Genomic DNA, 14,248 nt, shown 5'->3' with positions numbered 1-14,248 from the left:
TAATCTTCACTGACGATTACTTGGGAAAGAGATTTTTTACGTTTTCCCCACTCTTCCAAATGGTCTTGCCTACTAACTCGGGCCTGACCAAGACTTTGGCATTGTAGGATCACAATTCTTACCTACCAAATAAAAATGTTTTCTAGATACTTATAGGACCTTAGTTTCAAGGATTGTGACAATTTCTTAGGGGAAGGATTCTTTGGGACTTTGTGATCTATCTTTGCTACTGGAGCCATGCCAATTGTTGTGGCACAAGGAAGCCTTTTCCGTTGTACTTTTTATAAATTACTCCCTTCGTTTCACAAAAATGGTTACAACTTTCTTAAATACTTATATGTATCAAAAGATTTAGGTCCAAAGCTATATGCTCTGAGGATCATGTAATAATTTGCATAGTGAAATTTATACGGTGGAGTATATATAAAATAAATAAATTATGCTCTATACAATTGCATTTATTACTCACTAAGAGGAAAACAACTACGTATATGAACCTATGTATATAGCATGACTAAACCCAAAAAATGCACACATCTTTGAGCATCCAGAAGAAATAACAAGGCAGAAATATGTTTAAAAATTAAAAAATAAATTATGTGAAATCTCCTGTTTTCACTCATTTGACAGCAAGTTTTGTGCAGTTTCAATCAATGAGTGTATTGATGTGTTGAATCTGCTTAATCCTACTGTTCCTGAAAATATGTTGAAGCTCTCGAGCTCTGAGGTTGTATCTAGAACATTTTCAAGCTCTGTTTCGAGTCCTAGATTCTTGAAAACCCGAATGTTTGATTCCTTATCTCGCATCATCCAGATTGCAAGTTCTATTGTAAACCTGCGTATCCTAGGAAATCTGGCAGGTGGGTATGTGTGTTTCTTCAGAATATGTACTAGTACATTTGCTATTTCAGTTTCTTTGATTCCTGCTTGCTCAAACATGATGCTTGATTCGGAGTATGTCATGAACTTGAATGCTCGTGCTGCTAATCCAACCATCACTTCGCGTAGCTTGTCATCTTCTGACATGATGCCCTTAAGAACCTGCAAAGCACATATATGTTATGTTATTTTCGCGTTAAATAAATTTGTTTCATGAAAAAAAGTTCTGACAAGTTTCAGAAAATTCAAATAATGGCTACTCATGCTCAATTTAGAGTTAAATCAAGTTCTGTTAAGCGTTTTCTGGTATAAAGAACACAAGTGATGGATTGAATGAGTTTTTAAAAATAAAAAATGAAAGACTGACGAGTTGATAAAACTTACTGAGGGTACCGCAGCAGAAACTCCCCTTAACTCCTGGAAGCAATCATCCACACTATAGGTGCACAGATTTCTTAAAATCCTTGCTGCATTTAGACGAACTAGTGGGATTTCTAGTGCGTTCACGAGCTTCTTCAACGAGCCTAATTTCAAGATACAGTTACAGTTCTGCTTGCTCTCAAAAGCAAGCATGACTAATGCTTCACCAGCTGCAGTTCTAACATGTACCTGACCTATTGGCATCCCACTTTTGAAGAAAATATTCAACAATTCCTTAATAATTCCACCTGTGGCTCCGATCCTCTCTGTTGCATCATCTTCCATTGCTAGGCTTGTCAGTATTTCAATACCGAGCTTTTGCAGATCAGGATATTTCTCCCCGTGCCTTAATACGTCCCTGATGTTGCAGAATGTGAAAACTATCTCTGATATCTCTTTCCGAAGCTGTTTTCCTGTGCTACCTGTTGTGCTAGCTAGCATTTTTATTACTTGCAGGGACCTTTTTACTGTCTGAATTTGAGATGCCGCGATATTATCATTCTTCAACAACCTCTCTTTAGCATGTGTGAAGTCTATGATTTTTGGTAGGAGGCCTCTTGTATTCCCAATTTTTCCACAGTTATCATGGTCGCGAGCAAGCTTCTTGAGAATTAGTAGTCCTAGATGATTGAATGTCCAGAAACTATAGTGCTCATGATCAGGAATAATACTTTTTTCACAGACTTCGTCGATTTCTGAACTTGAGGTCTTGCTAACATACAGAAGGGATGAAATTGATTCCAAAGCACCCGGAATCCCTGCAACTCGAAGGGAATTCTGTTTTTTCCCTGCTAGTTTTGACAGGATTTCTGCAGCTGATTTCCTGATCTCCTCTTCTTGTGGATCCTTCCAGTTTAACATCTCTACTAATCTTTCAACTGCTGAGAAAGTAATTCCTATTTTCTGCAGAGTGTCATTAGAAAACCGCGGATTCATTGCAAAGCTTCTAAGAACCCGGGCTCCCATAAGCTGCTCTTCTGGTGAATTTGAAGCCAAAAGTTCCATGGAAAAAGACACCATATCCATCTTTAATCCATCGAAAACGCTTCCATCCACGCATCTAGAATAGGCATCATAGAAGAATCTTGTGACTGAAATCATACCGGAAGGTCCAAACTCGCACTCTTCATTGACCCGCTCCAATATTTTACAGCACGTTACCTTTATTTCCCAGTAAATCTTTTCAAGCAGAAACAATGCAGCTTCGGCTAAGGCCAATCCGTAGAATATCAGCAGAGCATCTTTTCTGTTCTTCTTATCTGTATCATCCTTAGCTACCTCTCCAAAGTTACGCCAGATGATCTTCATCAACGACAGAGCTACACATGCAATCGCGGCTATAATCTGGAGAAATTGAAGAATCTTGCTGATGTTCCTTGACAGAAAAAGCCAGGAAGCATATGGTAAAACAGGTACATCAGAACTAGCCCATCTTCGAGTTGGCTGACGTTGTTTATCCCACTTCCACTGTCTATCCTCCCTACAGTCATTCATCTGTCTACCATTCTGATTCCGCGGTCTGAAGACTGATTTAACCGTGCTCCAGACTTTATTCGATCCCAGTTTCAGAAGCCGGAAACTGTTTATCCCAGCACCTGTAAACGACCACGTGGATTGGCGCTGCCACTCAAGTTCATGACTTCTGCTGTAAATCCTTGTTCCTTCAGTCAACAGTATGATTGTTATAATCCAAAAATCCGATTTATTTAAAGTTATGGCAAACCCACCAAGAAGAACAACAGTTGCCCAAATAAAGCCTAGAGTCCCTAACCCTGTAGCTGCCTTCTCAAGAATAGCAAGGCGAAGGGCGAAAAGTGTTAGCTTTTTCTCAGGGGCAGGAACTGATGGTCCTGCTGGTTGATCTCCTGTAGGGGTCTCAGCACTGCTTTCTCTACGATCATTATTGCTGCTGCTCACAGGTTCAAACATTGTCGCGCTCTGACTATATGCATCACTAAGCCTCTTCAGGTCAGATATTGGCAAATGTACACTTCTATCTTCTCCTTTAGGACTAGTATGGTCCATTTTGCAATCAGGGTATTTTTTTGCTGATCAAAAGGGGTAGGTCGATAATTTGAGGTACAAAAGCTTTTTTGTTTAATGATTTGTATTAAAATTTCAGAAAAACAGTTGGTTATATATATTTATTTTGTATATGAAAAAGGCGGTATGAGGTAGAGTGTAGGATTATGTTGCTGCCTTTTTTGTTGAAATATTTTCTGCAAAATTGGTTTTCTGTTATATGTGCTGATGTTTGGTACCTTCTTAAACAATACACGTTTGTCTCATATCTTAGTTTATTTTGCTTGAAAGGGTTTTGTTTTTATGGTTTATGCTTGGAAGTATGTTAAGGCCTGATAAATTATCTCTTCTTAGAGAAGCAATGATCAATCTTAAAGTCTCCTTATCTATCAATATCACAAGTGAAAAGTTATTTGACCATTTGTACGTCTCGTAACTAGAACTTTCAGACTCGTCAATTCGGTGTTTGAAGCGTCTTTGAGCCATTAGACAACTTATTTTGTAGCATGACTTTCTGTATATTATAGATATTACATGTGAAGTTATCTGAACTTATTTTGTCGTAACAAATAAATCAGAGAAATTGAACAAAATGGGGCCTAAAATAAAATATCAAGGAGTTATGGCTTATGGACATCTTGTAAGCATGTTTGGGTAAGGGTGTTTGTATGTCTGAAGACGGATTCAATAAACCATTACCGTTATTGAATGTTTGGTTGGTGAGTCTAGGTAACAATTACCTTTATTTGGGGATAATAGTTTCCACGGCTGGTCCGCTGGTCGGTTGTTAGTCCCTTTTTACTTTTTTACAATTTATAGTGTCAGTTATTATTACCTTTCTCGAACACACAAGTTTAGGCGATTCATTTTCATGGTTAAACCAAACAACTAAAAATGTAAGAGTTCAATGATTTCTTTCCTCACTCGTATTTGTTTGTCTTCTTTTCATTCTGCTTCCAAAAATTGTACCCAACGCCTTGAAGAGAATAGAAGACTTGAAAAAGAATAGTCTTGGCATTATGGCTATTAAACGATCAAGTCAAACTGAAAGCTCCCTTTGAACATGCATGTCCATTTCTTTTTCCTAAGGGTAGGCCTATTATACAGCCAATTTTAGTCCCGCGTTAAATTTGTAAAAATCCTTGGCTCTGATCGATGTGTACATCGCAATCATGCTAACAAAGTTCGATCTCATGTATTGGGAACCACATCAAAAGTTTATCAACTAAACTAGTTGACATCCATGCACATCTAGTTTAGACATGAAATTGTATGGTACGATTCCATTAATCATTGTGGCTTGTACTTCCCTAATTAAGCAATCCAAATGAATAACCTGTCACAAATGTCAACGAGTACTAATGGAATCGATGTCATATCGATGTCTTCATCAATGCTACAAGTAAAATTAAATGCCTAAAAGCATCCCTTTAATTAGGAGGATTTTAGATTAAGAAACAAAATCAATTCAATTGTAGCATCATCTTGATTAGTTTGCTTCTGATGATCTTGTGTAACATTTACAAGTGTCGTGGGGTTGAATTTATCATGTCGTATGATGAAAATGAGCATTAATACCGTGATTATGTGATGATAACCCAAGGTTAGGGACAATAAAAAGGAAATATTTAATCTATTATTATTTTTGGTTAATTAATAATATAATGTAGTAAGTAAAAAGTTTAGAATCGTGATTGTCTACTCAAGCAGAGTATGTTATGTGACCATTTGATAAGAAATTGTACTAGTCTTTCGGTTACTCACGGTGCAAAACAATCTTTTGCACAGAGGTATTAAACGATAGATATGAACACGTTAGGAACACGATATGAGAAACTAAGTTTACTATAAATATTTAATATGGTAAGATAACTAAACAAGTACTCCGATCCGTATTGGCGTATTCAAGACGTGTTGGTTTCCGAATTTATTAGACATTACTTAACATCGACAATAAGAGCTTTCACCTTCTTCAAATACATTAAAATAGTTGAAATTACTGATGTCAATTTTCTTTATGAGGAAAAATATGAGCTCTTAAGTTTCATCGTAACTTTCCTTCGTTGGCTTATTTTTTGAAAGTTCTACACAAATTCCAATCTTACAAAAAAAAAAAAAAAAAAAAAAAAAGAAGAAAAAAAGCTGGATTGTTTCACCATGTAGTTGCAACTTGTAAACCAATCTAGGCTTGATTGAATGATGTACATAATAATAGAAGGATTACTAGGAATTTTCTTGTGTGAAGCTAAAGATCTATTGTTTCCCTTAAATTGCAGGGTCCCAACCCAAAATGGCCTTATTCCCTATAATTTTCTTTGAGTGTACGGGAAATTGTCTTTTTAAATATTTATAAATTGAATTATTTAATAATTTATAATGTCTCGTTGATTTATCATGGACAAAGAAATTTAAAAAGTATGGTCATGTCACAATTTCTTTGTAAACAAATTATTGAAAGATGTATTTCTGGCCATAAACTCATTGATGATGAATTGAAAAGTAGTTAAGATAAGATATCTCTTCACGTAATTGTTGCTCTAAATTTGGTGGCTTTATAGTTCATACTTCGTCGAGATATTATTAAATTAAACTTCAAAACAATTTTTTCGGGTTTTTTTATTGGGTATCTTGTATTTTACAATAATTAATACCTTTATGTCCAAGTATTTCATTGTATACAATTGTTACGTGTTACATATAGCATGCAAAAACTTAACAATTAACATGATGTTTAAATTACTTGATTCTTTATATGAACTACAATAATTTAGAAAGCTTTGGTAATAAGCACAATATAGAGGCTTTGCAGCCTTCCTTAAGGGAAATGGCTCCTTTCGAACCAGAAATGTAAGGGGTGTTATTGGATGAGACTCGAACACGGGCCTAACCAGTAGAAGGACGAGATGCCTTCACTGGTACACCATTCAATCCTCTTATCTTCTAGACTAGATCATATTTGTGCTTGAATGATGTTTGAAGGGGTCAACTTTTTTAAGCTATTGAATGTTGTTTTGTGGAGTAGCAAAATCATAGCAAGTTTCTGGAAGTAGCCCTAGAAGGTGGGCAACTGAGCTATCAGAGGCATACTACAAAAAGTACTAAGTAATCTAGAAGTTGAAGCTCAGGGTCATATTTAGAAAGGGAAGAAGTAATGCAAGTTTGAACTAAGGCCCTGCTCTCTTCATCTTAAAAAAATAATATCAAGTAAAAATAATTTCATTTCAGTAAAAATAAGTTCATATCAGTAAAAATAATTTCAATTCAGTAAAAATAAGTTCAGTTAAAAAAATAATTTCAATTCAGTAAAAATAAGTTCAGTTTTGTAAAATTCAGTTTTCTTAAGAAGAATTATAATAGAAATCAGCAAAAATAATTTTTAGTCCAGCAAAAATAATTTCAGTTCAGTAAAATTAATTTAAGTTCAGTAAAAATAATTTAAGTTCAGCAAATATAATTTTGTTTCAATAAAAATAATTTCAGTTCAACAAAAATTAGGTGAAGAGAACGGGGCCTAAGTTACCAGTTTATTCGAGAAATAAGTTGTGTGTAGAAAGAAAAGAATACTCATTCTGTTTAAATTTAAAGTCACATATATCCAACTCATTACACTTTGGGTATTGACATTTTACAACAAAAAGTTACATCTTTGTTGAATCCTGTATTTTGTGAAAAAGAGCATTTAGCAGGAACTGTTGTGGGATACCCCCAAGAGTAGAAGTTAAACCCCAAATTCTGTAACATAGACTATTGTATTACTCTATGCCAAAGAAAAAGGATACATACATCATACATGAATACAAGACAAAATTTGAAATGAAGATCTTTCAAGGATCACTTTAGAAATCTTACGTTAGAGGGAGCAATAGAAGACTAGAAGTGGAAGCCAAAAAGATGTGTATCACTTGAACGACATTGTATGCCAAAAAAAATTGAAGGATGAAGCGATTAATGCATTCCAGCCTATAAACTCTTGCTTCTCACCAAAACTTGAGCCAGTACTAGTCAATAAACAGGTTCTTTCTCACCTGTAAAAACAAAGCAGGGCCATGAACAGACATATACATAGGATTCCAACAGCACCAGGTATTATGTATTCAAAGCCAATAGAATCAAAGATTCATGTAAGTAATATTGGCCCAATATTCATGCAAATCAGTTCATGGACTTCCAAATTAAGACTAGGTTTGGCAAAATAAGCAAAGCTGGGCATCCCGCTGATCTGCATAATGTAAGCATGACTTGAAGAGTGCAGGCAAAGGCAAGTAAAAAGAAGAAATACTACGTATAATTCAGCAAGTAAGCCTCATGCCATTTAACTAAGCAAGCATTGCTGAAAAAACACATAGAGAAGGGGATATGCTGGAACCCAATTAGATACATTTAGTATGACACTCCCTTGTGCTTAATAGTTGTATCATACTTACATCCATAAATGACATGGAGTAAGAGGAAATGCCTCTAATTTGTCCATTTTCCTTTCAAAATAGTTACTTTTCAGATAAATGTCTCGCAGATCATTCATTAAAAAGCTACCTCTCAAATAAGACCTAGCAAACAATCAAGTTATTAGCAGCAGAATATAAAATTACTATCACGGATAAATAATTTATTATTCTAAAAGTGATCATACAGCTATTTATCAGGGGAAATAGAAGTCAATCCAGAGGAGGTTTAAAGAATGTAAGAACTCAGGTTTCTGGTTTACTCTTAGCAAGTCACAGCTGAAATCCCTGAACATTCTAACACTCTAACCCATGTCATTATGATAGCTGGGAATATCACCAAGAAAACCCAAGACTAATCCTCAGAAATTAACCAAATCATGATCCATCAAGCTATTCCACATCCTAAGATTCCCAACACAATCACACACCAAGTCTCATCACATTTTTGACATTTGCACTTTGTTAACATATTCATAATCATATATGCCATCATCAAAATGAAAAAAGTTACACAAGTGGCTTCCGCTCAATCATACATTAAGACCATTTGGAATGACTTTAGTAGCCTAAGAATACATTTCTAGGCAACTTCACCAACCAATTACCCTTGGCTATATGAGAAAGAATATCTACAATCCCTTTATAAGGTATATATCCTGGGCGATTCTATATTGTATGTATAATAAATGCAAGTTTGAGAGCCTCGCCTAAAGAAAAGAATGGAAGAATACAGAATGATCAAGTCCTGCTGCTTATATCAACAGGTCTTGTGACACATCTAATGTTGGATTTCTGCTTCTGAAAAATCTAACTCAGTCTTCTGAGAAACTAATGGCATACTCAGTCCCTCACCAACGAACATATTAAATACTAATGCGCTATAGTCATACTCTCACAACTGATCATAAACTGATAGCATAAGGAACTAATCAAGGGTTTACCAAAACATAAAAGGCTTTAAGATTAAGGTTTAGGCTTCTAATGGACTCCTCAAAAGCTGTTGAAATTGGTTTAGACATCTAACTGAAAATAGAAGAACTTAGTATAGAATCATCCAATTCACTTAGCAAGTCTAATTGGTTAACTAAACATACTAAATCACATAACAAATGAAACGACAATCAAATTTTAGGTGATTACAACAAAACATGACCCTCATAATTTTCAACGTTACAAGTTTGTGAGCATAGGCCATTCACAATTACTTCATCCGTTACTTTAATATTGCAACATGGGGGAGTGCACAAGTTTTTAGGCAATGGAACAAAGGAAGAGAGAAAAAGGCAAATTATAAACTTGTCCATGTAATTGTAAGCATTAACTAGAGTAACAAGTAATAACAAGGGTGTATATAGGGTATTTACAGGAAAGGAGATAATTGTTTTCCTAAAATAGGGTATGTTGCAATATTTATGAACTTTGAGGATATTATACTTTGAGAAATTGTAGGCATGTCTGTTACAAAAGATTAGACATTAAAGAAGGGAAGTGAAGAAAGAAAGAAAATGCAGTAATAAGACAGCACTTTAAAATAATCATAGACAGTGAATCAATTAGGACAATTCTAACACCCTTCAGCAATATTAAGAGTTCATTTCACAGAAGGGTAAATAAAACGAATCAACAACTGGGAGGGACTTTAACCAACAAAGTGAAACTGAACAAGACATTCGAATAAAGTATTAAACAGAAAAATGCAATCGGGTTATCTCATGTTGTGTTTGATTCACAATACATAAAGAATCACTTCAAACCAATTCATCCCGCTCCAATCAGCCCATTTCTCCCTCAGGGCCACCTAAACCCCTTTTTCTTCAAGTTACACAGAATAAATACATCTCCCTAGACTGTAGTAAAATCCACTATTCAAAAAGTTAAACCCTGATCATAAAGTAAACAGCCGGACTTTTCCATAAATCTAATGAACCTCTCCTCTTTCATTTCCTAAAAGCATCCTCATTATTTTCTCCAACAAACATGTGAAACTCACTTCTTTCATAATCTCAAGGCAGGAGTTCTCCTTAGTCCTTAAGCATGGCTTCGAAATCAAACTCATTGTTTGAAATCTACACTTTTCTCTGTCTCCAGAAGTTCACTCCAGCCAAATGTCATTCTCTACTTCTAATTCAGTTGATCAGGATTCACGAAAGCTCCACATCATGGATGATTTCTCTTTCAAACATTTTTAAATTAAGAAAGTTGCTATATCTATATCCAAATTAGATGGTTGATGCACTGGTTCTTTTAACTGCCATCTATGCTACTCACTCTCAGTTTGTCAAGCATCAATTCCCATTACAAAGAGTCAAATAATAAGACAAGAGTCTATAAGAACTTTAATAATACATAGGCAGTGTATCTCCAGGCCCTCAAAAAATAGAGTATGGGCAAGGGTCAAACACATTATAATTTCAATCATTTATCACTCAGGAAAAGACCAACAGTTATTTATGTTGCATGTATAAATTTTTTAAAACAATACTCACTGTATGTATTACCAAACTAGCAAATAGTTACACTTCACACCAATTATATCAATCCATCAATCAAAGCCTACTTCACACCCATTATTAGTTGGTTAATTTGAATATTGACTACCATCCACAACTTCAACTCCATTATTAGGTGGTTGCTCCATCTAGGAAATTCCATCCACTTCCAGGATACCATTAATTCAAGCTATGAAGTTACTATGACGATTTGACTACTAGCGTATTATTTCCTTTGACGTAAATAATATGGCCCACTTTGCTACAACTAACTCGGGTCGACAACAATGTGATCACTTAACCCATTGAGGCTACCCAAGCTATTTCCGAGCCCATGTTCATGCATAATTAGACAAAGTAGTCTAGAACTATTCCCTTAGATGTTCTCATGCTCATGCTCCTAATTTGCTGAACCACATCCCCTATGGCATACCACTTTCTGGGACATATCTAATTTGCTCAACCCCCCCGATAGAAAACCACTTTCTGGGACGTATGAACTTGTGAATGGTTACAGTAGTTCAATTGCGATCTAGTTAAGCATAACTGAGAAGTGAACTGGATTCCTGACTCTATTCCTAGTACCAAAATGTACCAAATTTCTGGTAACACTGACAGCAATTAGAAGCTTATTGATATAATAGGCAGAAAACATTAGATACAACAGAGCTTAAATACAAGATTACAAAGAACACACAAATGATCTCACATCCTTCAACAAGAAAGCAACAAAGAATAGATTAGGCAACTACATGTAGCGGCTCCACCTCTTGCTTAGATCTTTTGCATCTCAAATAACAAGCCAAAAGCATGAAACTAAATTCTGAAGCACATCTTCAAAAATGAATTACAACATAGTTTGGGAAATCATAATTACATTAAAGTAGTAAATTAAAAATTACCTCATCAATAAGAACAAAAATTAGCTCAACATAGGCTATATACTAACATTCCTTGGGCTAACTCTAGCTTTCTCAGCATCAATCACAGACTCAACCAACTTCACCGCGCTCTCAAGCTGCCCATCCGCGTTAACAACTACATAATCGAAATTACCGGCATGTTTAATCTCCTCCCGAGCAGTAGCAATCCTCACCAACAACATCTCCCTCGTCTCGGTCTTCCTCCCAATCAACCTATTCACCATTGCATACTCACTCTCAGCCACCACAAATATAAAAACAGCCGAATCCCCAAGAATCCTCCTCAATGTAGCTGCCCCTTGAATATCAACCCTCAACACAATGTCATACCCTTTACCCATAAACTCCCTAATCTGCTGTTTTGGTATACCCTTATAATCTCCATACACTAAAGCATGTTCTAACAATTCATCCCTTTCCACCATTGACAAAAACTCGTCTTTCGAAACGAAGTAATAGTCTTTCCCATCAACCTCCCCAGGCCTCATTGGTCTACTAGTGGCAGTAACAACAAAATGTATGTTATCCCTTACTTCCCTCAATCTCTTGATCACTGCATCTTTCCCAACGCCGCTCGGCCCGCTGATGACTATGATAAGGGGGTTCGGTTGGGGCGCCAATGGCGCCGTGCTGAACGCCGAACCCAGCGAGGTTTCGAGGGCTCGAAGAAGCTCAGACCGGTCTGATTTGTTGATGTCCGGTATTGGGACCGAAGTGGGTCGTCGGGCATCACCCATTTGGGAATTTGAGGAGTAGAATTTGTGGGTTTTGAAATCTGGGGTTTGAAGGGTCAATTTTGCTGGTATTTGGGAAGAAATTAGGGTGATTTTTCTAGGGTTTGAGTGGAAATTGCGCAATTTGCAGGAATTGCAAATTGGGTTGATCTCTAAACGAGATAAAGTGGCAGAAAATCTTCTAACGAGCATCGAATTTATAGAAGAAGCGGAAATAACTGGAAATTTGCAACAACTTGAATGACTGACAAAGGGGAGAGAGAAGTGGAGCGAGAGTGTGGGAAGAGCTGCCAAGTTTTGAGACCAGTCAATTTGAGATGTGAGAAGAACCAACCTACATATTGTGTAGATGTAGATTACCAATTTCATTAACGGCATGTCTCATTCCACTCCATTAATCCATTATTATTAACGAATCAATCAATAGTTTAATATCGAACAGTATTTAGGAGTCGTTTGGTTTGGAGCTTAACTGAATTGAAATCAAGTAAATGTGAACAAGCTCTTAGAGCACTATCACTTATGGTCAAAAATATGCCCATGAGGAGAATTTTAAGGTAAAAACCCAAAAACATGTATCCCACTCATGGGCAAAAAAATAAATGCCCATGAGGAAAATCAGATATGCCCAAGGCCATGGCATTTTTGGAATGCTACAGTAACTTGTGTACTCACTAATTAAATCTAAAAATAGCTATTTTGACCAATTTAACATATTTAAAAACAGAAATAAAAATTATCAATGTTCATAATTTATTTTTATCTATAAGTAGACACCCATTTTGTTATATTTTTGTGCACTTCGAAAAATCACAATTTTCTACTTAATTCGTTATTATTAAAAAATTTACTTTTGTTGTGGGTTTATTTTAGCCCATGAGTGTGTGAGGAGTGAGGACTTGTATACAAAAAAAACGCCCATGAAAAAAAGTGGAAAAAAGGAGTGAGAAAGTGGGTAGAGAGAGAATGACATTTTATTTTTTTGACCATGGGTGAGAGTGGTCTTAGTTGACAAACTTTGGTCGACACATGATTTGAGCATTAATATGGAATATATATATATATATATATATATATATATATATATATATATATATATATATATATATATATATATATATATATATATATATATATATTAACTAAATATGGAAAAAAAAATATCTTCGTTGGTGTTGTAGAAGATTGTTTGAGAAGATTTGACAAAAAATAAAAATAAAATAAAAGGAGAAAAAACATTTTGTAGGGAAAACACAACACCAGGAAATGACACGTGTCATTCCTGGTGTCTCTTTTATAATTATGTTATTGATGTTATTGATGATTGATTGGAATGGAGTTAAAGTCTATTTCTACCATTTTATTGTTTGGTTTGGCATTTTGGGTATAGAATCTCATACTAAGGGTTCTAATTCCGCCATGTCCCCTAGAATCTATATCCACTCTAATCCTTAAAATTCACAATCAATTCCTTTAATAAAATGTATATATAAATCATTTCAAATTAGAATGTCAAAATCTAATATAAAAATATCTAAATATGATATAAAAATAAATCAAAATATACAAAAAAAAAACAAAAAAAAAAAAAAAAAGTCAAAATTTGATATGAAAAAGTCAAAATCTGATATGCAAAACTCAAAATATGGTGTTAATAGTAATCTGAACTCACGATAACGCCATGTTCACTTCACCTTACAAAAATAATATTCAGCAAAAATAAGTCCAGTTTAGTAAAAATAAGTTCAGTTCAATAAAAATAAGCTCATGTTAATTAAAAAAAAACATTAATTTTAAAGAAGAAATATAACAGAAAATCAATTCAACAAAAATAATTGGAAAAATTGACAAAAATAATCTCAATTTTGCCTCATTCGCCCAAAATAATCCCAACTTTTGATTATTTTTAATAGTCTGAACTTTGATATGAATTTGCTTTCAATGGTCCCAACCGGTCATCCAACTTGTTATAACAAGTTATCGGTCTTACAAAAATAAAAATCAAACTCAAAAAAAAAAAAACCAAACCCAACCTTAACAGGCAGCAACCCCTTTCCGGCAAATAGCAGCTCCACCATTCCCTTTCCGATTTCATCCACCTTCACCATTACCTTCCTCGATTCCGGCCACCCCTCCCTTTCCCTCCCTGATTTCGGCCATCCCCTCCCTTCTCCTCCTCGAATCCGGTTAAAATAGAGGATGAAGTTGTTCTATGTAATTGTAGTGAATATTATACCTTCAATTCGCGTCAAAATCGAATAAGAAAACTTGCATAGGAAAAGAGATGAATGAGGACTAGAGAATGAGTCGAAAATTGCCTCAATTATCAGCCAAAT

At 35.2% G+C, this 14,248-nt stretch overlaps 1 protein-coding gene and 1 pseudogene across 2 annotated transcripts; both read right to left on the bottom strand.

The window, feature by feature from the left end:
• Positions 1–420: 420 nt before the first annotated feature.
• LOC145608793 (uncharacterized) lies at positions 421–3,589 on the bottom strand. Its single transcript, XM_081664390.1, has 2 exons — positions 1,264–3,589; positions 421–1,041 (listed from the first exon to the last, which is right to left on the bottom strand). Exons 1-2 carry the CDS (start codon positions 3,322–3,324, stop codon positions 616–618), a joined length of 2,487 nt encoding a protein of 828 aa, XP_081520516.1. The 5' UTR covers positions 3,325–3,589; the 3' UTR covers positions 421–615.
• A 3,492-nt stretch (positions 3,590–7,081) lies between these two features.
• LOC145608557 (guanylate kinase 3, chloroplastic pseudogene) lies at positions 7,082–12,311 on the bottom strand (annotated as a pseudogene). Its single transcript, XR_014105835.1, has 2 exons — positions 11,158–12,311; positions 7,082–7,346 (listed from the first exon to the last, which is right to left on the bottom strand). The product of XR_014105835.1 is annotated as a guanylate kinase 3, chloroplastic pseudogene (transcript).
• Between the last annotated feature and the right edge of the window lie 1,937 nt (positions 12,312–14,248).

Source organism: Chenopodium album, chromosome 23 (genome assembly GCF_948465745.1).
Source record: "Chenopodium album chromosome 23, dcCheAlbu1.1, whole genome shotgun sequence".
NCBI lineage: Eukaryota > Viridiplantae > Streptophyta > Magnoliopsida > Caryophyllales > Amaranthaceae > Chenopodium > Chenopodium album.
This window is presented reverse-complemented; position numbering and strand designations above follow the sequence as displayed.

Bases quoted from the DNA above. Each gene is read 5' to 3' on its own strand.
- LOC145608793 (XM_081664390.1), bottom strand. From the start codon at position 3,324: ATGGACCATACTAGTCCTAAAGGAGAAGATAGAAGTGTACATTTGCCA. The intron at 1,042-1,263 runs GTAAGTTTTATC...TGTGCTTTGCAG, and splicing joins TTTCTGCTGCGGTACCCTCA to GTTCTTAAGGGCATCATGTC.